Source organism: Opisthocomus hoazin, chromosome 1, assembly GCF_030867145.1.
Source record: "Opisthocomus hoazin isolate bOpiHoa1 chromosome 1, bOpiHoa1.hap1, whole genome shotgun sequence".
Lineage (NCBI taxonomy): Eukaryota > Metazoa > Chordata > Aves > Opisthocomiformes > Opisthocomidae > Opisthocomus > Opisthocomus hoazin.
The window spans coordinates 138551331-138578278 of NC_134414.1; the positions used below are offsets into that span (position 1 = coordinate 138551331).

Sequence of the window (26948 nt, forward strand, 5' to 3'; positions counted from 1 at the left end):
GCAGCGCGGCGGGCCCGGCCCGGGGCACGCGCCTTCCGCCGCGCCTCGCCAATCGCGGGGCCGGGGCGGGGCGCGCGCCCAGCGGTGACATTGAGGGGCGCCGGGCGGGAGGCCGCGCCGTGTGGGGCCGCGCTGGTGAGTGACCGCCCCGGGGCCGGGGGAGCTGCCTGCCGTTTCGCCGTCTCCCCGGTTAGGCGGCGGGCGGGCCCCCGGAGGTGGGGAGCGCGGGGCTGGGGGGTGCCCGGGCGGTGCCGCCGGGGCGGGGGCCGGGTGAGGCGTCACCGCCCGCGCCTGGCGGGCAGTAACGGCGGGAGCCTGCCGGCCCCCGAGTTGACCTGGGGGGAGGGGAGAGAGGAATGGATTTGTGCTTTTTTTCCTTCTCTGAAGATCTTGAGAAGGGTTTGGTTTCGTTGGAGGCGGTCGCCTATAAATGTAAAGGGTTTTGTTGTGGTGGTGGTTTGTTTTTTTTTTCCCAGAGCTGGAATGTATTATGCCTGGAAAATAAAGGGCAACTGTTTCTGATGGGAGAAAAATTTTCAGCCAGCATAAAGACGAAAAAGAGAAACCAATTTGTATTTTAGAAAGGCCCTTTGCTTTCAAAGTTGTGGGGTTTTTTTCCCTCAGAACGTATTAATTAATGAATTAGAAGCTCTTTCTTGAGGGTAAGTTTTCATATAGAAGGTGCCCTGTCCTTTTCTCAGGACAAAGTAGGTATCTCTGTACTACGAGATTCGGCTTTTTTCTTGACTCTGCCAAGCCTGTTACTTGCTTTTGGGGTGTGACAAGTTTGGGAGAACGCTGCCCTTGGAGCAGCACTGTCCGAAGTGCACCTGAAGCAGATGAATGGAGAAGTTCCTTGAAACTGAGATGTGCATTCTCTCTTTACAAATCGCTCGTAGGCTGTAATCTTGCATTCCCATTTTTCTAAATAAGGTTAATGGGCAAGCTCAGGTCATGGCTTCCAGGCAAGCTTTAATTTCTTTGATATGCTCTGTTACAACCTAAATCTGGTGGTTCTGCGTAATGTTAGATTCATACCTATTGTTTTATTTTCTTTTTTCTGGTGTTTAAAAAAAAACCCAAACACTTCCATTTAAAAGGTAGCATTCTCATTTTCTACTGTTCCAGGTTACGATTTGGCCCCTTTGCTTCCTCTGCTTTCTCTTCCAGATATGGCTGTTAAACTGCTGGGAAGAAATATTCCCTCAGTTCTGAGGGTGACTAAGGGAGTGGATCCGAAGATAAGCAGAAGGCTTTGCGTTAAACCCCCGGAAGAAAGTCAACTTCAGCCAAGAAGTAAGAGTTTCTGATAAAGATCATGCTACGTTTCATGACGTGAAATATTTAGATATCCAGGCTGCAATCATCAGACCAGGAATTTGGCTGACATAGATGCTAATATTCCAGATTTCGTGACATGGAATTCGGTCTTTAGACTGAAAAACTGAGCATTAAAGTTAGCAGTAAGATCTTGATTTTGAACAAAGCCAGGGGTCAATATTTCTTCTTGTGACAATAACATGGCTTTCACTTCATAGCAGGTCAGTAGTATCTTATCTGAAGTATGCTGAAGCTCTTCTGCTGTGCTCTGGAACTGACTGTTCAACCCCAGTGTAAACTAATCGATGTTTAGGAACATTGTATGAGCTAAAATACTTTTGCAGTTTTTCGAAGTACAGCCAACTGCAGCTGTTCACAAATTTGAACATGCCCTGCAGGAGAGAGTCAGTCTGGATCGTTGGCTTAGTTCATGTTCAAGCGTGGGGTTGTCCAGGTAAAGCTCTAATGAGACTTTCTGTATAACATGTTCCCTTCTTTGCCACCGGATGCTAGATACAAGGAGCATACAGATGTGAAGCATTTTGCTTACTTCTGTGTTAGAAACATAATGCAGCTGTACTGGTAAGACCAAAGGTCTCCTTAACAGTGTCGCGTCTCCAGTAAAGGAGGTTCCTTACCTTTCTGTGAGGACTAATAGGAGTGGTGACCAATAGCAAGGAGCTGAGGAAGAGTACAGAAAGAGGACAAATGCAGCATTTCTCCCCTAGACTGCTGTCCCAGAAATGGCATCTGTGTGTTTAATGGTCCTTTTGCATTCTTTGGGACCATTTTTTAATGGTCTTAAATTGTGTTTAATGGATTTCCCTTTAATAAATTTGCCCAGTCTCTTAAAGCTGGATGTATATTTAGCGTTTGCATCCTCTGGGAAGGAATTCCTCAGCTGAACCATGCTGTGAGAAAACAAGTACAGTCTTGTATTTGTTTTTGAACCTGGTGCTTTTTTTGATCTGACGTGCCTTTATTCCGAAGCCCTTCCAAAACAGGACTTGTTCATTATAACCCCACTCCTGATGTCACTTACAATTCTAGTGCCCTCTGTCATGCTGAGGGGAGCTTCAGTCACTGCTTTCCCAGACCAAAGATCTCGGTCCATGATAACGGTTTCTTATATGGTGCCCATTCCATACCTGTGGTCCTCCTTACCAATTTTTTCTGTACCCATTGTATTTTTACTGTTTCTGAGATGAGGGATCAGTATTTCACATGTTTTTCAAAATGCTGGAGTCACGGTTTTATACAGTGGCATAGTAATGCTTTTGTATTGGTCTGTGTTCCTAAACATTGCTGGCAATGCTGTTTCCCTTTCGGGCTATTACTGAACATTTTTCCAAAACCTCTGTGAAACCCTGAGGACTTACTCCTCCGCGGTAATGGTTAGGTTAGAGTCTGTCATTTGTATGTGAACGGGAATTGCTTCCTGTTTATATACACAGGGTTTCACCATCCGTCTCATTGATCAGGATTCTGCGGCTCTTTGAGCTTAGCCCTCTTCTTTATGTTTCTGAATAACGTGGTGTTGTAAGCAAACTGTCTATCCGCCCTGCTTCCTAGATAATTCATGAATCCACGAGGTAGCACACAGCCATACAGGATACCTCCCATTGTTGGGTTGGTGGTTTGTATTTTGTGTAAAAAAAAAAAAGGGGGGGGGGGGGGGGGAAGCTGTCTATCTTTGCACCCTGTTTGCTAGATTGTAATGTTACGTTATGTGTGGACACCTTTCCCTGTTACATTCTGAATACTTTTTTATATGGAGTTTGAAAGACTCAACTGAAAATAAAGGGTCTAATCTTTGCCTACAGTCATCTGTTTGTTTATAACTCCAGATAAGATAAAATCTTACACTCTCTGGTAAAGTTAACATTCTGTGATGCAATGGTGTGGCATACTGCCTTTTCTGTAGAAGTTCCATTTCATTGTTTATTTTATTTTTTACACTACTTAAAATGTAACCTGAAAACTATAATACCACAGCAGCTTAGAAGGCTTAGATGCTGGAGCAGGTTCCGAAAATTTAGAGCTGCAGATATAGAGGTCTTGGGCAAGATTTGGCTTTTCCTTACAAGGCCTCAGTTTAATCCATACATACAGGTTTGTTAATCTGACTCTGATATACTTTTTGTTCCCTAACCAACTCTAGCAATCATACTTAAAATTCTGTATTGCTCACCCTATCTGGTTTCATTACAGCTGTGGCGATTCAGCTGCTCCGACTATTGGTTTTGGTGGTTGGTTGGTTTGTTTGGTTTTTTGTGTGTTTTGTTGGGCTTTTTTAGGTCAGCCTCCCTTGAGGGTGCCAGGACACAAGCCTACAGACTGGGAGAAGAGATTTTTGTTGTGGGCAGGCCATTTCAAAAAAACAGAGGATATACCAGAGACTGTCTCGTAAGTGCCATTTTTGAAGCTGTAAAAGAGACGTTGTCTATGCAGGAATAAGTTACTTGAATGCAACCCTAGAATAACTTTTCTTAAGAGGAATGGGTTTTCGCAGCTGAAAAAATCTTATGCTGCTTGTGTCTGGTGTGTCGTCTTGTAGATGAGATGACCTGAACTATTCCATATTGCTGAGATAATACACCCCTTTTGCTTTTTTTTCCGAAGGAATGACCAGCATCTATCACTTGTTTTATTAGGAAAACGTCACAAATGAGTTAATTTTCACTCTTCTCCCCCAATCAAAAAAGCTTTTTGCAAATATCAATGTGAGCTTTTTCTAATGTTTTTCTTTATATGTCAGTCTCCCATTGTGTGAAACCTGCATGACACAGCTGTAAAATAACTGAAACTCATTTAAAATATTTATTAATGAAAGTCTGGAGGGCATGGGCCAACTTTCCTTACTCTTGGAATTTAAACTAAGAAACAGTGGAAAGGCTCCCTAACAAAAAATACATAGTCAAAATTTCCCTGTTGCTGGTGGAGTCCAAATGTGAATGCTTCACCCTGTGTGAAAAGTAGAAAATAAAACCTGATGTTCTAGTTTGCCTATCTAAAATTAAGATCAAACTTAACAACAGGCAACTATTAGTTTAAAAAACATGCCTCATGGTAGTATAGTTATCTTTTAAAACATGCTTGTAATGCTTCTAAATATATGCATTTATTTAAATTAAAAAGATACAGTAAATCTTGTACTACTTGGGTAAGCAAACTATGTAGCTGCCCTCTAAAGGTACTCCATTTGCTTGCGTGCACAGTATCGGAACTGAAAATCCACTCGTACCTTAAGATTTTTCTAAATGTATCACAATGGATAACTATTGTTGAAAATGAATTTTTCAATTTTGTATTGAATCATTTTTCTTAAAATCGCATTTGAAATACATAAAGGCGTAAATTATTAAAACTTACTAAATTATGTCAGTTGACATATTTTTGCATACCAGACACTTGTTAGGAGTGTTTTTAAGGAAACAGCGGAGTGCTTGAAGTCATTTCAATGGTTTATTGAAAGGACAAACCAAGTTCTGATAAAAGCTGACCATTTTTGCAAGTGCATAGGGAATTCTTGTTTTTATTTAAGCAAATAGTTCAGCCAAAGCGGAGAATATGATTGAGAACTATAAAAGCGAAAAATCTTATTTGCCTGTTCTAAGCTGAATTAAGAGTGGGTTGCAAGGGTTTGTGATACAACTCAGTAATCTCATGAGATGTGGTGATCAGAAGTAACTCATTTATTAAATAAATGTTAATCTTAGCCACTGAATTGATTTAAAATGCAATCTTTACTGCCACCTGCACCCAAGTTGTTCATCACAGATTATTAGCAAAAACAAATAATCTGGTGTATAGACATGTTCCCTATGATCATAAATCTTGTACTCAGATCTAATACTCTGAAACAGTGATCAAATCACTCTTGCCATCATCTTCAAAAACAAGAACAAAACTCTCATCAGTTCTCAGGCCCTATGTGATTTACCATGTTGGAACTATCGCAGATCCTTCGGTATCTTTTTTCCTCCAAGTGTAAGGGTCAAAATGCGGTAAAAGGTGCCATATTGACTCATGTTTGTGTACAGTGATCGTTTCCCAGTTCCCTTAAATCCACTATTCATGTTAGTTTTGAGGTATAAGCACCTAGTTTGATGCATTTATTCTTTCATTACATGATGTTGATGCTCTCATTGTCATTTGTAATTTTATAATATGCCCAATTTAATCAGTGAGAATATTAGACCCCCTTGAGAAGGGAGTCATCTGCTCTGAATTCTGCAGGGAGAATTAAATATATAGGGTATAGGTCTTTGGCTGTTGTGGAAAGAACATCTAAAAGCATTATGTTTCATTGGCCCTACTTGCATTGGTGTCTCTAACACAAATTTTGAATTTGCTGTAACTGAGATGTCATTTGAGTAGAAGGATATTCAGCGTTTAACCCAGCTTCTTGGGGAAGGTTTGTGGGTTTTAAAAGATAACAGCAGACTAGGCAACAGGTTTCCCAAAGGAGTTATATAGCTACTGGTGTGGCTGAAATTAAAAAAAAAAAATTAAAGTAATCCTCTGTCCAGAGCTAATGTTGGAAAGCTTACAAGCTTAGTTTCTTAGGAAAACAGACTACCTTAAGACTCTTTACGCTAGCAGGAGGGAAGTGGTAACTGCTGGTCTTTTACCAAGTCCTATTCAAAATTTCTGACGCGTACTACATTCAGCAGCCAGTGTGTAATCTATAGCACTATCAAATCCCGTAGTAGAGTAGTATTAGTAAATGCATCCCTCTCCTTTTCCTGTTCTCCCCCATAGTGAACACTTAAATACTGCAGCCTTCCTCCTCTGTGTTGCAGTCAAGTGGTCTAGAAAGGCAGTTACTGTCTCTTAACAATAACTGAAAGTTAAAAATGTTGGGTTTGTTTCTGACTTTGAGAGGAATTCCGTTGTGACCGCACATCTCCCAAGGTAGCTGGGGATCAGCCTTTCCCATTCTTGTAAAACCCTTTTGTGATAAGAGCCAAGTATGGTTAGCATTATACAAGATTACATAAATAGCATGCTAGGAGAAATCAAGCAATTAGCCAAATTATTTATTTGGGTCTTTGATAATGAGTCTTTTATTATTCTCTCTTGAGGATTGAAACAATCAGAGCAGCAAAGACCACGCTGCGTGTGAAGTTCAGCTATGCAATGATTGCCTTGACAATACTGGGATGCATAATCATGGTGATTAGAGGGAAGCAGGTAAGCACAGATTTTTGGGTGGTGAGTGCAAATCAATCTTCACATAAACTCCTCAGTTCCTCCTATGGATTGGTTAGTACTGTTTTGTTCTGGGATTTTTCATTTTATCAATGAGCAAAAATTAAAAATTAGTCCTCCTAGTGCCCCAGAAGAGACCCTTAATTAATTCCCAAGTCAGAAGGGGTGGTGTCACTATTAGACTGCATATGCTTCCTTTAAAAGAAAAAAAATATTTTCTCTCGGCGCAATACTTAGTTTTAGCTTGTGCTGTTTTAACTCCTTAATTTTGCTGACGGGCTGCGAGAGTTTGAAAGGAAAGAGCACCTTCTGTTCTGTGGATCTGGTAGGCAGGTAAATGCTCCTTGGGCCATGGTCCACACGGTTCACTGGACCTATTTACAAAAGGCTTTCTGCACACTGCAACACTTGTAGAATCAATATAATGGCAACAGCAAATGAGTATGTTTCTCCACAAACAAACAGACTTGAGAATTCTCAAAACTCTTTTTAAACACTGGAGGGATGGTCAGTAATAATTCTGTGCCCTTTAATTGCATTGAAAAATAGTCCTCCTTCAGTGTGGATGGAACAACTTCTCAGATTATTATTGTTTGTTGAATCAAAAAATTATTTCATAGAAAATCTCCCAAGTCCTGTAGATGCTGAGCACCCTTCACTTGCATAGAATTTGGCAAGGTATCAAAGAAGTTCAGCGTTATGGCAGAACTAGGTCTGTGATTTAATTTGCATCGTATGAAGAAAGCAAGAATAAAGTTTAAGATTCCACGTGCAGCGAAGGTTAGTCATGCTTTAATTTTATGTGGTTTTTAACATAGTTGGTGAACTATTAACTTTGTGGTATTTCTGTAAAGAAGCAAGGCGTGCTTTTTGTGTACTGAAGCCAAGCTAAAGTCTCTCAGCAGCATCAGTCTCATCAAAGTCAAGGAACGCGAGTGTAATCTGTGCAGCTCATTGTCGTGTTGCTTTTAATAAAAAGCACAGTGGTCACAGAAACACAGTCCACTACATTCTTTTAAGGATGACGGGAAGCAGAAAACCCTGAGCTTAAAGCACCTACATGGGCAGAACCTTACTGGCATGCTGCCTTTCTCTGAAGCAGTTCTTCTGAGGACAACGTTCAGGTCTTGTTTCTGTAGACTACTAAGTGTTCTAGAGAAACCGTAAAACTAGTAACAGAGTCTCAACCCCAGCACTGTGAACTACTGAAGTGTCATGTGACATTTCAGTCAGCATTCACCTATGAAAATGAAAAGGATGCCGCACTGAAACAAAACAGTGGAAAGGTTTTTTCCCTGGCTTTAGCAGAAGAGATCAAACATTGACAGTTACCAGAATATTTTCCTCTTACATTGGAGTATTATGAATGCAAATACCGGAAAGAGAGGACAGCTGCTTTGGGACCCTTGTTTTCACAGCAGCTGGAAATCTATTATGTTTAACTTTTGATTTGTTGCCAGGACCTCTGACTTATGAAGACCAGAGATTAGTATTAAATATTGACCAGAAGCACAGAATACATTCGCCTGTGCCATTAGCAAAAGATTAATTTATTCCCAGAGAAGTAATGAGTTTAAGCCACAATGGTCTCTGGTTGTTTTAACCCTCTCTCTTTCTGGCATTAAAGCTGACAGAACTGCACCTTGGTAAGGATAGGCCAGATATTTTGTAAGCTACTGATTCACATTTCATCTCTGTGATCCTTCAGGTGATGCTTTCTGCTCTTGCTTTCATGTTGTAGGCTATAAAAAGGCGTGAATCCCTTACAAGCGTAAACTTAGAGAAGAAAGCTCAGTGGAGAGAGGAAGCTACTCAGAATACATCTGCTAAACCTTAGAAGGAAATGAAGAAACGAAGGACTGGGGAAGAAAAGCTGATGTCCCTTTCAGCACTGGAAGGAGGATCTAGTCGCATCTTTCCTGTGTTAGTTCTCTACCGTCACATTCAAGAAAGAATTAATACATTATCCCGTAATCATTAAAAACAGAAATACCTATTTTCTTTTCCTGACAACCTCCCATTTTGTCCAAACTCTCTTCTTCAGGTTTAGTGGAACAGGACAAGTGAGCAAACTGGATAGAACAGTTGTTTCCCACATGTGCTATGCACAAGACTAAGCGGTTTTTAGAAGACTGCAGGAGCTGCACCTGCATTCGTGGTACCAAGCTGCTTTACGAAGTCTCATGCTCTTATTTACCACACATGAGACAGTAACTGCGACACAAAGGGATAGCCCATTTGGCTTCCAGTTGTACAGCCATACTTGTAACAAACAAAACACCTTTGCTGGGCAGTCATCCACTATCCGTGACTATTTCAGGTACCTTCAGGTAGAGTGGTGCTGTATGTACTGTATAGTTACAGGCTGCTTAAAATATTCCGTATGTTCCTCTGTGTAAGAGAGAACAATTATTAGGGGAGCCTTTGAGTGAAGAATAATTGTGTGATCTGCATTAACATCTTCAAAATGATCAGAAGTTCTTACCTGTTCTAGGTCCAATATATTCTGGCTGCATTTATTAAAGTGGAGGATTACTTTCTGTGGAGAACTGCCTGCCTTTGGTAAAAAAGCGGAGGGGGAGTGATAGCGAAATGGCATTCCAGAGAGCCAGTGTGTTGCAGATGACAACCTAACAGATTTTTACACCAGAGCTGGTAGTGAGATGAGAGAACATCCAAGCTAAGAGAATACAGATGAGTATTTTGAGGAATAGTGAGCAACAGCTTCAACCTATGCTATCAGATTTAGTATTTAGAGGTATGGGAGTATGAGAAGGTCAATCAGACATTGCTGGTCTCTGCTGCTGAGCTCTTTTTTCCAAACCTCACTTAGATTTACTTGCATTTTTCCCCCCTTTAAATTGTCATCTGTGCTTCCCTGATACTAGCTAACTTAAAAGATCATCTGCCTCAAGTTTTAGAAGCAGCAGACCCAGTAACACCTGCACAGAGCAACTCCCAACAGTCCTATTTATTTCTGGCATTAATCCCAGAAGAGTCACACACTGTTCATGCTGAACAGCTTGCAGCAACTGGAGACCAGTGTTTTTCGTCCTCCTCTCTGTTTGGAAGGAAACTTGGACTGGGACTGTCAGGGCTGTTTGAAACCGCGTTACTTCCCAGCACTGCCTGCTAACTGGCCACTGGGGACACCACAAACAGGAGAGGCACCTGTGTTTGACAGATACAGTTTGTGAACTTCCTGATAGTGGGAGGCAGATTTTTTTTTTTTTTTTGAAACTTTGTCCTGATTATTTTTCTTGTACTACTGAAAATCAGCACTATTGCTGAAAAAAGCCCTACTAAAAAATGCAGGGTAAATCTTTATACCCAGAAAAGAGAAGCAATAAGGTATCTAGTGTAGTCCTCTCTAGTACTTTGTCCTTTCCTCTAGAACTAGAAAATAACTGCTGCAGTTCACGTTTTTATGAATTGCATTTCTAGGTACCACTCATATTGATGAGATGTAACCAATCAAACAAGCTGTGCAGTCATTCCACCACAGAAGTTACAACCTTCAGATGATGCTACAACTTGTTATCAGATTCTCTGTAAGGCAATTGTTGCAAGTATGCTGTCAATCAAACAGAGCAGGCTTCCACAGATCGGTCCACTCAGCACTGAACGTACGTCATGCTTAATCCCACTGCAGGTATGTGAGCAGATCTTTCACAACAGCTCTGGTTCTTTGCCACGCTAGTAAGCACACAGGTGGGAACCAAAAAATCTTCCCAGACTGTGCCTGTGCTCGCTTACGTATTAAGTGAGGCCAAAAAGGAGAACACACACTTCACACAGTATTTCAGGCTACCATGAAAAGAAACTTGTGATTTGATGTATGCTTGGTGATGGCAGAGCTTAAAACCCTGCACCTCTCCTCCGAGCGCACTCTGAACAGAACTGGCAGGTACCTCTTCTAGTTTTGGAAATATAACTCTGTGGACTCACCCAGCTGGTAAAGTACTTCAGATAAAAATATGTAAAATACCTCTTAGAGAGCAATACCCCAGAGCAGCAACGGTCACCAGTTTTTCATTTTCCTTGAATTTCTATAAGTTTTATGCCATTTACTATAAAAATGAACTCTGGTCGGGTGATTTGACAGAAGGTGCCTGTAGAAGTCATACACCCTTTCCTTCTATCACTCTGGTATCTCCACCATTTCAGTATCTACCATAAAACCTGTGCATCGCTGTGCACATTTGTGTTTTCTTTTGTCTTCCACATAGACTCCAGAGTCTCAAATAAAAGTTTAAGTCATTGGGCCTTGTGCTGTCTCCGTTGCAGTATTTTTTTTGCAAGCAGTTGGGCACTAGAAAAATGATGTATGTCTTTCTCCGAGGGGCAGTGAAAGAAATAATCTCTTTCCTAGTGTGATGATTTCCAAGAAAGCATCTCCAAACACAGACAATGGTTAAAAAACCTCCCACACATTTCTGGCCTAAGCAGCCAGTCTAGCTGACTGGAGAACTTCGTAATATACCTCAGATCACCTGATTAGCTCATAGCTTTAACCTACAGCCTTTTAACAATGCCTGATCGAGGGGAACATACTAAGCCCTTGAACAGTTCTCCCCTTTGTCTTGGTCTGCACCACCATTCACATTTATTCAGAAAAGTCAAATTATCAATCCTGTACCATATGCCACGTTGCTGCACCTATTCCAGAGGCAACTGAAACCTCCCAGTGCAATGATCAATCTGACAGCTTGAACACCACCTTAGAAGAGCATGCAAGAACCCTACGGACATGGCCACAGCAGTCCAGAAAAAGGTCCTGTTTATTTTCCTAGCAAGACTCAGGCATCTGAAGAAAGACTTTCATGTCTACTGGCTAAAATAGTCATGGGGAAGTATGAACAATGTGTTATGGCAACCCCAGAAGCAAAGAAACCATGCTGGAAAATATGGGAATTACTTAAAGCTGGCACAGAGGTACAACAGTGGTTCTGGAAATCCTCAGGGAAGCACAGAGGTGCATCACCAGGAGCACTGTCACATTTAGGACTGGGTGGTGGGACTTGGTTCTTAAGACTCTCAGTGCTGATAGTTACAGAAACGCAGGTTTGAGAACATGGGGGTTTTCCGGGATCACTGCCTCCTTCCCTTCCCTTAACACTAAATGAAGGGACTTTGGCCACCAGTAGTTGGTTTGCATCAGGGAACCAATGCAGGAATTTAAGAACTGGCTGAAGTCTCTAGGCAGCGGTTCCTTCAAAGGGTTGTTTGTGTGTGTAGTGTCTTCCCAGGAAGCCCAAGCACTGGTCCTGGCTTAGTTACTGAGCTTTAAATAACCTTCTGCCCCATCGTTTGTTGCATCCTCCTGAATCCAAGAGAGCTACCCTGCCACATCCTACTGGGAGCTTTACCAACAGAAAGAATGACAGCTCCTGTTTGCTGCCCCAGCAAATATGCAACACTCAAAAGGCATTACAGGTCTGCGGACAGGATCGCTAGATAACAATTCCAGGTAGTCTCACATCTTCCCTTTTCTAACACCCAGTTTAACTGATGCTGCGAGAACAACTCAGAGATTCTTGTTCTCATGAATCTTTTCACCTTAGCAGCTTGTGGGGTTTTTGGAAGGTGCTTAGACGGGATCTCCACAAGCAGACAGAAATAAATGCACTAACTTCCATTTTCAGGATAAGGGGAGAAGAAAATATGTGAGATCACTTTTCTGGCACTACACACCGAAAGGCAGAACTAAGAGAAGAACCCAAGAGCCCCAACAGCTCCCTGGCCTAGCCTCCGCACATGAAACCACGCTGTTTCCCACTTACACAAAAAACAAAACCAGATCATTTAATACACAGAGTGACCTTCACAAAGGTGGAAGCTAGAGGTGTTCCCCGAGTTAGCTCCTGTTTGAGCAGCAGCACATCCTTCAGGAAAGCAGAGAACGCTGGTTTCAATGTTTCTAGCAGGGGACATAACCCTTGTTACTCTCATGTCACTCAAAAAAATGCCTCATTTCTCATCTGAATGGAACTTACAACCTTTTAACAGCCATTGCTGTTCCTAATTTTTTAGCAACTCTTTTTATCTGCTGATAGCAACACTGAGAGCATTCCTGTGAAAAAAGCTGCACCAATGCCAAATATAAAGTTAATAAAAATTCCCCATTTCTACTGCAGATTTGTTCTTGTATGTATAAGCATTACAGTAGCCACAGAGAATCACGTTCGGAAGCAGTGTTCAAGTGATAACGTGTAATGATCCTCATACTCATTCAGAGGCACTTTTCCTCCCAGAGTCCTTCACCTGTGGCCTGAATGTTATTTATTAGATGGGTAACGTTACACGCCAGGTTTGGCTCTATTAAAATGCAAATAGTTTATTTGCCCTTGGTTTACCAAGTAATTCTGATCAGCCTGTATCAGTGAGCTGCTCCTGTCATAATTCACAAGTCTGATCTCCCTTTCATACTCACATAATTTGCAGCCTTTATTAGAAGTAAATTTTGGTTCTTTTCAACCCATTAATAAGGCTAAGTAAAGCAAGGCCAAGAACTGGTTACTGGAAGATCCTGATGGAAATACACTCAATTAAGAACCATTTAAAATTAAATTGAGACCTATGAGTTAGCCACATTTAAATCCATTTAATGTGTGCCACGTTGATTTTTGCATTGTTTTAGTTTTCAGTCAAAATGTTATGCAGTACCAGTCAAATGCCTTACACAGTCTAAGTATATATGACAACAATATTACCTGTGTCAACCAAGCCTGTCACTTCAAACAAACATACCAAGTTTAAAGATTTATACTTATCTGATCTGAATTCACATATCCACTGCAAAAGTAACAAACACTGGCCAGGCTCCTTACACAGGAAGGCACACCATTCAGCTTAAATGTACTCTTTTTTTAATTCACTCATTTAGAGGCAATTGTCATTATTTTCTTGGGGGACGGGGGAGGGAAACGCCAATGCACCACATTGTTTTCACTAGCCTGGAAGAGAAAACACTTATATATATATAGATATATAGATATGTAGATATATACACACATATGCATGTGTGTATATATATACGTGTGTGTGTATATATGTATATATACACACTAGTGTATATATACACAGAATATACATATATGAATATACAGAATATATGCACACACACTTTGCTCAGATTTGTTTACAAAATATGTAGCATTTTTATACCATCCAATAAGAGGTACATGATTTTAAACAAATCTTATAGAAATGACATGTTATTGGAAATTTACACGTAAAAAAATCCAGCACAAAAAAATCCAAAAGCTAAAACAAGATTTTGCTACTAATCAGTGCTTCTATCACCCTTCAAGAAAAGAGAAACACAGTTATTTATATGTGATGTAAAGGCAACATTGAGGGGTTTTTTGCTTTTTTTAAATTAACCACCAAATTTAACCCCCTAAAATTACAAAGAGTCAAAGTCCATTTACAGATCAAGTGCAGTAAACTAAATGTTCCTTCAGCACAAAGCAGCACTAGAGAAAATAACTGGGAGAGGGAAGGTGGAGGCCAACTGGCTTAGCTAGGGAGGCAGCAGGTGGCTTCTGCAGTGGCCACACAGGTCAGAGTCTCCATCCTGAAGCACAGACAGAAGTGAAGACTGCTTAAATAACGGTCACACAGAGCTGATGTTCAGGCCTTTGCCTAGCTTCTTTCAGCAGTTTGACAAGTGATTTGCGTATTTTTATTATTCTGTATCCAATGAGCTCTTTTTGCTTTTGCAGTGGCTTGTCACTGAGAGGAGTCATAAGGAGGATCTTGCAGACAGTTCTGCCACTAACATTTACCACAGGTACATGACACTGCAGTTGTCAGTGGCGATTTTGAAATGTTTACAATGGACAAATGTGTGTTCCAAGCATCCAAAATGGCTTGAAAGAACATAGCCCGATGCAGGGGGGAGCGGACGGCCTGGAGAATCCATTGCATTTACAGAAATGGAACCACCACTTTCAATCACGTGGCATCTCCCCAGTTGCGTGAAGAGTTTGGTGTCAATTTCAGCTGAACTCAGTGAGGAGTGGCTGGCCTTTGCATCAGATGTTTGTGATCCAAGCAGGCTGCGGAGCCAAGAACATGCTGCTAGCAGAACGGCAGTCTACAGCTGCAGATGACAGCTGTCATGCAGTCAGCGATGCCTTACAGATGTCACCTGTAGGAACCATGCATTCCATGCTAATTCACCTGAAGTCTCGTAAACAGCAAAACGGAAAAATGAAATGAAAAGGCCGGGCAGATCCGGGTATAATATTACTATCCTTTGAATGTAGTGTCTTTTTAGTTGTTAAATAAGGGGCTTGACCAGGAGGACTCTATTTTATCAGGTGAGCTGGAGAGGAAGCTCTTGTCTTGTGAAAATGAAAAGGAGATCTAACGCTCCTTGTGTTAAGTTCTACAAATTAAGATTTCTGTACTCGGAAGGTAATTTTTCAGAAGATAAATCTGTTCAAGTCACGCTGCATAAAAATGTAAAGAGACAGGGATTTTTCAGCGATAACTATAATATCAAGGACCAGACTCTGGAGCATGAAGCCAGAAAGGGCTTGACGTTTCAGGAAGGCCCAGCTGGATCCTACCGTGCTGGCAAGCAGAAGTGAGGGTAGTTTCTCCATTCTAGAAGCTGGTTTGGAAAGTCATTTCTGGGGAGGTGGTAAGAGTGACCTATTCACAGGCTCTTTTTTTGCGGATGGAGAGGAAAGACTGGGAAGGTATACAAATCTCCACAGTGGTCTGCAATCCAGCTTGGGAGCTTGGTGTTGAGAAGGGATGGAGCCAGATGTGTTCAGCATTCGTAAGAATCAGAAAACATGTCCATTGCAGCCTGTTGTTGCAGGGGATGGAGAACTTATTCCATTATTTGTAACATGTTCTATATGCCAATAACCCCAGCTCGCACATACAGCAAAGTAGATACACTGCATGTGAAGATCTAACGCATTTCACACAGCCATCCAAGGAGGCATCCAGGGAAGAATATGGGGAATGAATTCAGGTACGTTCTCAGAAAGTCTGAATGTCTCCCTGGACTGCAGGCACACACTGCAGCAAATACAAGAGAAAGGCAGCCTTATCTTGGATGCCTGGAGTGTGGGGGCCAGTGGAGGAGGGATTATTTTCCTGTAGTAGGAGATGGAAGTATCTCGAAGTATAGAAAGGTGCCTCAGCTCCACGAAGATGACAGTGGAGAGGTTCAGAATCTAGAGGAGAAGGGTGATTCTGGCGACCCCTTGCCAAGGAGGGGCCATCCTGCCACAGAGAGCCAAAAGTTTTCCAGACGTATGTAAGAGCATGTGCACAAGGCAAGCGAATGAGCGCAAACAGGGTTATGGAAAACATTGAGAGAATCACTCCACGGGTGGCTTGTGGCTTGACAACAGGATTGGCTAGGTAGAGGAGCACACAGCACAGGGGGCACCTCAGAGCTGGAAGCCTTCCATGGGAGCCTCACACTGCTGAAAGATGTACTGTTGCTGGCTGAGATCCACCTGTGGGGCAATGCTGCTGTCTTCATCCTCTGTTCCAAAGTAGTGCTCAATCAGATCAAAGGCCTTCTGATAAATCTCTTGATTCTCATGGCTCTGCAGGAATTCAATCTTGTCCAGGCCTGCAGAGAAAAGAAGGATGTAAAAGCTATAGATCAGTGAAAGCATACAACCCATGATCATTTTTCAGTCTGTTGTGAACATCAAGTTCCAGGACAATTCTTTCCCACCTTCAGAAAGAACAGGTCCCTCTATGGTGACCCTTACCGAACTTGCACTCTCCACAACCGAGGAAAAACAGGCTGAACTACAAAGTTCCCTGTAACTGTGTGATGTGTTCCACACTTTCTGTCTGCCACTACCCTTTCACTCCAAAAATGAAATCAACAAGCTTGAACATGTAAAGAACAAGGCCTCAAAGACCTCTTCTAAAGAGTCTCTTAGGACCATGTTTCCTGAAAGTGTGTTCACAGTGCTTTGTTTACAAGGACCACAAGTACACAATCACATAACTGCAAGCTGGAAGAGACTTCTGGTAATCTTCTAGTCCAGCCTGCAGCCCAGCCCAGCACTACTACCAACACCAGATTAGGTCAGCTGTATCTAGCCAAGTCTTCAGAACTTCCAAGGATGGAGACTCCATTACCTAATCTGTATCACATGTATATACAAATGCAGTTAAAGTCATGCAACCAGTTTTTGGGCCGACATTAAGCAGATGGGCAAGCTCAGGCCTTGTAGTCAGAAACAAATGAAAATACAATACAGCAAGCTAAACTACCTTTGATACCTAGGAATGATGCTATTATGAAATCCAAGTCTTAGCCACTCTAATAAATCTCTAATACTGGGAGTCGTAGTCGCTTTCTTGTCTGCTCCGTTTACTGTGCATGAAGACTACAGGAAACAATTCTCTATAGACATTTCTGCAACACTGACATGAAAAGGGAAGTTAAAACCTAGAAGCAGACAAGAGAAAATCCTATTCTGATATAACTCCTCCCTGGAAGTCAAGGTAACCATGAAGGGAAACACGGTTAAAGAAACCATGTTCTGTAATACTATCTTCTTCTATACTGCTCTTGATAACTATTTTTATTTTGCTTAGTAAGTACTTGCCAATCAACAAGGAAACTAACCTTAAGAGCAGCAGTACCTCAGAACTGGGATGAAATCATGCTGGTACATGCCAGAACTCCAGCACAGCAAAGGCAAACGCAGAAGATGCTGCTGCTGACATAATTCTACAGGGCAGCAGAGAGGGAAGGGAAAGGTCTGCAACCTGAGCAACAGGGTAGTGCACCTGAACTTTTATCTGTTGTGGAGGGAAGACACTGAGGCTGAATGACACCCAGCAGGCTCCCTCAGAGTCAAAAGAATTAAGCAGATCCGCACACACTGTCTCCAATCTACATACAGACAAAGATAATGTAAAAAAATTTGGAGCATTTTGGTAAATGGACACTTGTCAAAGAACAGTTAATTTTCAGATAACAGCGATGAGGAAATTAATAGAATTGGGTCTACACTGCAACTCTAATGGGTTCGTGATCGTTGATTTAGCCCGAGTCTTCCACAGCTCATACCGTATGCTTCTTCAATAAGAGCACAGTAAGGATTAATGCCAGTGCCACTGCGTTTGGATTCCTGCTCTCCAAGCCTCAGGATGTTCTCCAGCCCATTCAGTGCTACTTGCACAATCTTTGAGTCCATTACTGTGAGGAGGTCACAGAGTGGTTTGATGCATCCCAGTTCTACTAAATACCTGAAAAACACCACATGGAACCCAGTAAATTGTCTGTAAATCATAATTAGTGTAGCCCTTTAAGCACCTAGTGTGAAGGTCTAAGAACCAAAACAATCAGGTAAAATATCAACTCGACTGGAGAAACTGGAGAAATTATAGATATCTATTTGTATCTAGTCTATTATCTTGAAACAATAAAAATAACTTTAAAATACCTTCTCTGTATCTCCCTATATATGTGTAGATATGAAATAATTTAATTTTGTAACTTACATTTATAATTCTATAATTTATAAATATTTTATATTAATAGCAACTATATTATTTTAACATATCTATAATGTTATCATTTTATACAAAATTGCGTATAAGCATAACGTACTGGTACAAATTAAATAGGAAAAACAATGCACACAATGCCCTTGACTGAGGGGCTGAGCTATTCCTCTCCAGACTACTAATGCACTTTGTTACACTCTACAGTGACCACAAGAAAATGAGTTTAAAAGTTGCCTTTAGTTTTTTCACATAAAAGAAATGGGTCAATTAACGAAGTAAGTATTACAGCTGAAATTCTCCCCAAGCTGATTTCTCCCTAAAGGAATGAATGCCTCATTCACAACTCAATACAAAGATGTGGTCTCTCTGGAGACAAACACTGGAAGCATACAGAAAGGTTTTCCAGTTTCTAGGTTATTAGCTTGATTTCTTGCACAAACACTAATTCACCCAATTGCATTGAAAGATTTGAACTATTTCATACTTGATCTGTTCAGCAGAGCCTCCAGATGTTGCATTTGTGATTGCCCAAGCAGCTTCCTTCCTTGTCCGAAACTCAGCCGTTTGCAAAATATTTATAAGAGCTGGAAAGATATGGGCATCTATGACTGTCTGAAAAAAGACATGGCATGTCAGGGTTATAATAAACATTAGAAATAACGTCCTTGTCCTGACCTAGTTAATATCTATGCTCAGCACAACACATTTAACAATGAAACGTTACTTATCAAGGGGCAAAAATCAGTTTACAGTTTTACATTCAAAACCCTAGTTATTGCCGGGGTCTTGCTTATCCCAAAAGAATTCAAAACACGTTCAGACTGCCATATCTAATGTGTTACTTAATCATACTTTGACAGCAAAAGAATACCATACTTCCCTTATTTTTCTAGGTAGTGAACCACTCAGCTATGAAGTCAGTAAACCACTAAGTCATCAAGATCCCCTAAACAGAGAAAAAACTTCATAAGCCTGTGTGTCATACTACATTTCCACTGGGTAAGACAACAGAGCAAAGAAAGAATGTATTGTAAGAACTCCTCAAAACAAGCACCAATAGGTCCCTTCCTGGCAAAAAGGCAAAGCAGTGGATAGTTCGGTAGTATGGTTAACTGCTTAGCCCACCAAACTGATGTAAGTCAAAGGAGTATTTAGTCAGCAGCTCAAAGTTTCTAGAAAGTTCCTCTGGAAAGAACCTTTTCCAATAAGACACAAATGAAACCAGTTTAGTTACACACGTATGACAAAGATCCAAAACACTTCCATAAGGTTTATTCAAAGAAGCGAGAGTTTAGGATTACATTTTTAAACTACTGTTTTACAAATACAAGCCATCACAAAACTGGTAAAGGCAAATTCTGTGAAAGTATCTGCTTCATTAAGGTTATCAGATCAAGGACATTTTCAGCTCAAAGGGAGATACAAATAACAGGAAAGTAATAAATAAAACACACAGTGACACAAATCTGATAGACAAGGGATAAGAGAGATAATCACGAAGAGGAAAAGTCTCCAGTCACTAATTAATGAAGAAACTAGAGGCACGGCTTTGCAGAGAGCCATCCTGGATTTTGTAACTGATAAGATGTGTACAAGTGGGACTGTGCAAAATTTTATAATGAATCTTTTCTTAACTATCTTCCCACACAACCTCCCTCTCTAGCCCTCGTGAATGCTTGTAAGCATTAGGTGCTATCAACTGAGAAGACCAGCATGACCGAATTTGGACCAGCAAGCAGATCAGACCTCAGGAGAAATCTGTCTGTGGGGCCTGCAACTGGAATGGGTGGGGGTCTCAGCATCAGTAGCTGGAGGGGCCATGGACTAGGGAGCATATTTCTGGGGTGCCCATAAAGGGTGAATTCAGGGCCAGCAATTGGTGTCAGCCATTGGGTGAAGGGGCCCCTGCAACTGGAGCAGGTGAGGGTCACAGCACTGGTGCCGGATCACAGTCCATACAGCCCACATGCCCAGATACCAGCTACTAGTGGGACTGGGGTGAAGTTGAGTGAGGGTCTCTGTACCTCAGCTGGAGTGGGGCTACATGTCACAGGACCCAAGTGCCTGGGCACCAGCTCCATGGGATGGGGGGAATTACATTATCCACAAACACAATGGTGGGAATGGAGGATTGTGGAGTACGTAATTTGCTGGCAAACTGGACTAGGCAGCAAGTAGGAGGCCCAGGATCCAGGCATGGACAGAGGGCCCATGCTGATATTCCAGGGGTCTGCAAGTGTGGGGATGCTTGAGACAAGTGCGTGCATCTGTTTACTAGCAAGAATCAGGCTGAACTAGCCAGTAAGCAGGAGCCAAGTACAGCAAGTTAAGAGAGCTCAGGAAGCAGCCACAGACAGTAGATGGGCAGAGAGCCCACACTGATATCAAGAGATACATGAATGTGCATGTGTGCTTGTGGATCTAGAGTAAGGGAATACAACTTTTCACTAGTGAACTTCAGTCCTGACCAGCTGGAGAGGAGAAAGGGGGCTTGGCAGTCTACACTTACATTTTATGTGAGTCCAGATAGTACTATACAAAGGCGTTGTTGAGGTGGAAGCCTTTATAAGACCAGTGTGTTAAGGGATGTTAAGTATTTTGTACCAAAAGAGCTTGATACAGATCTAGGATAGGATACGTGAGGGCATTAGTATTTTACTATTCTAGCAAAGAACATGTCAAAAATCTATTTATGGCTTCTTAAATACTCTCCCCAAAAGAAAGCTTTTACATGAGATCTATTTCCTTAGAAACTGTCTTCTTAAAACCAACCTCTTTAGTAAGTACTAAAATCAGAGTATGTTACTTGACAGCACGCAACTAAGTCAGCACATCTTGGCAGGCAGTAACAACATACTTTGAGCCTTCTCAATGAAAAAAAAAAGTTACCTTCAAATATTTCAATTTAAACTTGCAAAATAGTAGAAGAATTCCACAACAAAGGGCACTAGCAATGAGAGGGCAACAAGAGGGAGAATCACAGAAGATTGTTACTGTTTTCCTTCTGGCTCAATCAATTTTGAACTCTTTGCTTCAATGCAAAGACTGGTGGGTAAAATTACTCTTCTCAGAGTGGAGAAATGTGCATTTGAACCTTTTCAGAAGGAACTGAATCCAGATCTCACATCTCTTGGGTGAGTGCTCTTATTTCTATTTCTATTTATTTCTGTTTCTCATTCTGTTGTATAAAAGCCTATGGACATCTTGTTTACTTTCTGCTTTACAGTCAAGTTGACTATCTTTACCCAAGCAGAACAGGTTAAAACACCACAGTGAACTGCAGCCTCTCATAAGGCACTTCACCGAAAGAGACTGGTTCAAAAGAAAAGCAGATTATCAGTCACTATATTTTTATGTTTCCTACTGCTTGGCATGCAATGTAAGTGCTGTCACCACCCCACCCTAGCATGAATCCCTGTTAAAGGTACTTAACTGTCCCTCTATAACACAGCAAAGGTTTTGAATAGTTGAAACTGTCAGAGCTTAGATTGTTTTTAAAAAAATACATTAACTAGGTCAGAAAATAACTTGCTTTAACCTTAATATCTTCACTAGATTTCAAAAGTCCAGTTAAGCTCAACAAGGGCGGAAACAATAAAGCATTAATACAGAGAATGCGCCAGCAGTATCTATTATTTACACCCCATGTCTTGCAGCCTTGCCCACAGCAGTTACTCTTGAAAGCAAACTAGAATACCGAAGGATTCCAAGCTCTGTGACGTTTTACATGGGAACAGGTTCCACAGTTATTTTGGAAACAGGCAATGTTTCCTTTTCAGTTAAATTCCTTCTAAGTGATAAAATAGTAAACTACTGAATTTTTTTTTTCCTTGAAGAAAATCAAACCTTAGGCAGAACAAAACCCTAAAGGACTGTGGCAGAATGAGGTACCTAAAACTTATGAGGATTTAGAAAGTGTTAATTCAAATTACTTTTTTAGCATTACTATGCTGTGTGTGTCTGACATGTGGAAGCGTATTGAAGACTACAGCAATGTAGCGCATATAGAAATGCTCAAGGCAAGTATAGCTTTCACTCAAAATTAACACGCTTTAGGTATTTCAGTTCAACAAGAACTTTGTGAAAGAAATAAAAAGGAAATTAAAAAAAATCAAGTTGTAAACTAAGGACGGATGTACAAGCTACTGCAGATCTCTACTCTTTGCCACCTGTTCCATTATTGCTTGAAAAATGAAAAATGCCATTCATGAAAATAGTGGGCAACTGCCTCACACGTGCCATAAAGGATGTTTAAACATTCTGAGCTGCTGATGAGCTGTAATGCTTGCATTTTTCTATGCCCTCTAAATATGACCAGAATTTTTCAAGGAGTATAATAGCAGGCCAACAGAGTAACCAAAACTTAAAGACACACTCTAAAACCTGTCTCATTTTTAGCAGTTTTAAATGAATTTTTCCAATCCAAATTAGTCTTGTGCTTGCATGTAAGAACAAAACATACCAACATCCGGCTTCCAACAGCAATCAACAGCAGATGCACATGGAAGTGTAAACTCTAGTTATGTTTATTTTTCTGTTTCTCCTTTTCAAGTATTCACAGTTGCAGCAACAAGGTCCAGTTTGACTACACCTGTATGAGCAGATACCTGCTTGTTTGACCTAAACACAGCACCTAGTAATTTCTATGATGCCTCTTCCTTCAAGGATCTTACTCAAAAAACAAAGAACAATCATTTCTCAATCACTTTCTAGGATGCCACCCACGTTTCTACAGAACTCTGCCATATCTCCCTTTGCTTGTCTCATAGTCTACGTAGTTGTTCCTCCTATGGGATCCAGCTGAAATTTTATGGTCCCTCCTTACCACCCACTCCTACCATATCCTCTGACGATGGATCTACACACAGGACAACGTGGCAGACTTAAACTAGAACAAGAACAAGGATTCCCCTTTCGTTGTTTTTTTTTTTTTTTTATCCCTTTCCTGATGATTTCTAATATTCACACTGGCTTTAGGCTGCTACTACTAGGCACTGAGGTGGTATCTTCAAAATACATTAGAAATCTGTTTTCTGCATAATAGGTAATCCAGAACTCATCCTTTAATACATTAAACTAACACTGAGACTTTTGCCCAACTGCATCCATTGACATTTGTTGGAAGTGAAGCCCATCTTGCCTTGTAACTACAAGTTTTCAGAAAACCGAACTTGAATTTTACCTGCACTCTGAATTTTCAATTTTAATTTGACATTGAACTGAATGGTAATGCTCGGTCCTTCAGCAAATCTGGCCCTCACTTTTGAAGTGTCAACTTTATTGTGTTTTGGGGTTTTATATATTTTTTTTTTAATAGCTGGTATCCCTGGTGCTGTGGCCCTCCAAGAGGGTTGACTGTCTCTTGGAAACATTCTATGCTTCTTATTTATTTTAATCAAGCTTCTTCACTTTATAGTATTTAATTTTTGGAGTGTGAAGCCAGATAAAAGTGAATTTTCAGAATTATACTACATCTGCATGGATGTTGAATTAAATACATTGTAGTCACTGCTAGGGAACAGGTCTTCAGCAGTAGTGTATTAAATTAGTCTTTTAAGCTGGTCAATACCAAGTGAATTTTCTTCTCCTCCCTTTTGAGTTCCCACAAATAAATCATTCATGGTATGCAAAAGTACACCTATACATTTAGCATGCAAGTGCTGGCATCATGTCTCTACATATGATTCATCACATAAACATGAAAGCAATCTAGTCTTACAGCATGACTGCTTTCCTGCTCCTGCAAGCTCTCTCATTACCTTTAACAACTCAAGATTACAGTCACCACTAGCTGGCAGCTGTGAATATAGCCTGGCTGCTATGATCTCCTGGCTGAAAATTTCAGTTCATAGAGGTGTCTCAGTTACTTGTGTCCCAGTTACCATGTTTATTGATTGAATTTACAACTGCTTTTTAAATAATATAGCAAATATTTGTATGCCAAAGCTACTTAACATGATGGCATGAGTACAAGACCACGGCCATCTGAGAGTCAGGAAGGAAGCACTTCAGATCTCAGTTCTAGTAGACCTTTACGTTGTTGACACAGACACCTAAGCCTATGCACTCCAAACTGTGTATAAAGCAAGCTGCTAGCCACTTTATGCAAGGTTGCTGCCACTGTCAGAATAACCTGCACTATAACGAACAACACCTTGTTGAGGTGTCTCCAGCTTCTAGGGTCCATCCTACAAAAATAAGATGGCAAAATACACCGCTGACTGCTGAAGTTTGCAGGCAGAATAAAGGAATTAAAGGTATTCTAGCTTTGCTGCCCTCAATGTGGTATGATGTATGGGATTCACCACATGCCAGAAAACATATTTTGTACTTAAACACAAACTTTAACCTGACAGACTAATCTTTGACTTTTGCTGGTGCTCAAACAAATATGACTTTGTCAGCAATGCCATATTTTCCTCCTAACTGAGATATTTTTTGAAGTCCTGCCACCACAAACAGCATGTGAAGTTTTTAGACCATGTGTGCAACAATAGCATAAACTAAACACACTTTATACTGAAGTAATTTGATACACAGTTTGCCTGTGTAGGCCCCAACTCTGTGTGAATCATGTAATTCATTTTCCATGTCCCCAGCAATACTGTGGTCTTTTTGGAGAAGAGCCTCTGACAATTCTTCCCTTGTATCTTTAACCCAGTCTGTAACAATTACTTTCATTCCAGAGTTTTTAAAACTGACGGGCAATTAATCATTTGCTACACTTGCCCACGTCACATTTCAGCAAGAATAGGAAACCCTAAAGGAGGACAAATACAGCACAGATCCTGTTGCTACCGTGCCTAGCCATACTCCAGTTTTCAGATGTTCTTGCAAGAATTTAAGGTACATGAAAAAAGAAGTGGTAAGTTTCTTAACCTGTTAACAGGAGAGAACTCCTATGATGTCTTCACTGTCAGATACAGAAGATTGTGTCTGATGTACTGCCTTTCATAGCTTTTCAACAGGTTGCGAAGTTAAGTCACAGAACATTTCCTGGGGTGTGTGATAGCCTTTCATACCCTTCAGAAGGGTCGACAGTCAGGATTTAGCTTCAGCTGTGCAGTTCTCCTTCTGACTCCCAGGAAGATGTAGTTCCCCTTCTCCCTGACTGGGGAAGCTATCCACTGAAGTACAGCAAAGCTGTATACAAACTAGGAAATTAACAAACAAAAACTATACTTAGTGACAATCACGACTGCATCAGGATACACACATCCAACCCAAACCTTAAAAGCACAGAAATAAAGAGGGGAAAGACTGCTGTATTCCACCATGCTTTTCTGTTGCCTAGGCACTGTTGATAACACACTCTGAAGGCTTTCACTTCCACCTTTGGCGGGGAAAAAAAAACCAAACCTCCTGTGTTTTAACAGTAGCTACAAAAGAAAGTTCAGCACTGACTTGCACACATTTCATGCATGTTAACTTACATCGCCTTAACACTAGAACGGGTTTACTTGATTGTGTTTGAGTGCAAATCTAATTGTGATAGGCTGTTGTCTTATCTTTTAGAAATGGCAGTGAAAGCCTTTAGAGCGTGCCACCAAACAGCATTGCAGGCAGTATGAAAGTGGAAATGAATATAGAAGTCCTTCCCTCTAACTTTGTATTTCTATACTTCAGAGTGGGTGGATGGCGAGAGTGTAACCCAATGCAATCTTAAACAACACTAAATATAGCTCTGTCTGTTAATATTGGTTAGGTAAAATACCTATTAGATTTGCCAAAATATGTCATTTTCTTCTTGGAGTGCAGAAGGGATTGTGAGATTATGGCTTGAGCACTACCCAAAGTTTTCATAGTATTCTAAAATCCTGACTGCTCTGGAGCAACAACCCACTAGTTAGTTCAGCTGGTAACTTACAATAATGCGGTTTACTATGCCAGGCAGACTTTTAATTTTCAGGGAAAAAAGTTACCATGTGCTGAAATTATTATTGCCTGATTTCTGGCTAAAGATTGTGCATGTTCAAAATGAATAAATTTAGTTTAGAGCTGCATCTAGTATTTTAGAATTCCTTCTGTAAGCAAGACCAGTTCTCAAGAAATAATGTTTTAATTCATCACAATGTTAAATTAATTTAGAGAAAGAAAAAAAAAACCTCCACTCACAGATGAAATAGGTTCATCTATGAACTTAGTTAAATCACGTATTCTTCCCAGATGAGAACTATCCTTTGTCCTCACAGCTACTGAAAACAGACTAGGCTTTTATTCTCCATTTTAGCATATGACTGTCGTCAAGAAACACCTTACTAAACAGGATTTTCCAATTTCAGAAAGTGTTTTTCAGCTCAAATGTTACAATGATTTTGACGTTGAGTAGGAGTCGTCTGATATTATACCTCAGAGAAGGAGTTTTCTGAGAAAACCAGACCCACCATCTCTGGAGCTGAAAGGAAGTTTCATCACACCTTCTACCTCACATGACTTTCTCTAGGTTGAGACATGAAACTAAAGAATTAGAGCCTTTCTAGCATTTGTTACACATCTGTGATGAGACTTTCCTTTCAACAGGAGATAATCATTACAATTACACCTTCAACTGCCAGTTTTACTTCCAAGAATCAGTGGCCTCAAGATCTCCGATCAAGCATGTTGTAAACATTCCTTTACTTCACAACTTTCCTCTAACAGGCCTCCTCCTGTAGTTCCAAAAAATCTAAGCCTCGTGATGGACTTATTTGCAATGTCATAATTACCAGGATAGTCATCTCCTGCTCAGAATAAGAAACACTATTTTTTCAATCTCATTTTTATAACTGCCAGTATGTATTAAATTGAGTACACACTTAGGGCAGTCAGTGTTTCACTATATATAGCCTGTGCGTGTTCCGAGTTCGAAGGCAGCTCAATTACTCTGAGTGAGGCCTGAGGGATTCTTAAATGAACTATAGCTT

General features: G+C 40.8%; 2 protein-coding genes across 2 annotated transcripts in view; one reads left to right on the forward strand and one right to left on the reverse strand.

The window, feature by feature from the left end:
• The first annotated feature begins 21 nt into the window (after positions 1-21).
• Positions 22-10804, forward strand: FAM162A (family with sequence similarity 162 member A). The gene is made up of 5 exons (XM_075437913.1): positions 22-135; positions 1171-1296; positions 3618-3726; positions 6408-6516; positions 8276-10804. The coding sequence occupies exons 2-5, from the start codon at positions 1173-1175 to the stop codon at positions 8369-8371; spliced, it is 438 nt and encodes a 145-aa protein (XP_075294028.1). The 5' UTR covers positions 22-135; positions 1171-1172; the 3' UTR covers positions 8372-10804.
• Positions 10805-13118: 2314 nt separating this feature from the next.
• The window catches only part of KPNA1 (karyopherin subunit alpha 1), a 55248-nt gene continuing 41418 nt past the window's right edge, over positions 13119-26948 (reverse strand). The window contains exons 12-14 of the mRNA XM_075437905.1: positions 18530-18657; positions 17606-17784; positions 13119-16141 (exon numbers count right to left, since the gene is read on the reverse strand). Of these exons, the coding sequence (XP_075294020.1) occupies positions 15954-16141; positions 17606-17784; positions 18530-18657 (495 nt within the window). The 3' untranslated portion in view covers positions 13119-15953. The remainder of the gene's footprint in view (positions 16142-17605; positions 17785-18529; positions 18658-26948) is intronic.

Bases quoted from the DNA above. Each gene is read 5' to 3' on its own strand.
- FAM162A (XM_075437913.1), top strand. From the start codon at position 1,173: ATGGCTGTTAAACTGCTGGGAAGAAATATTCCCTCAGTTCTGAGGGTG. The intron at 3,727-6,407 runs GTAAGTGCCATT...TTCTCTCTTGAG, and splicing joins GATATACCAGAGACTGTCTC to GATTGAAACAATCAGAGCAG. The intron at 6,517-8,275 runs GTAAGCACAGAT...TTCATGTTGTAG, and splicing joins TGGTGATTAGAGGGAAGCAG to GCTATAAAAAGGCGTGAATC.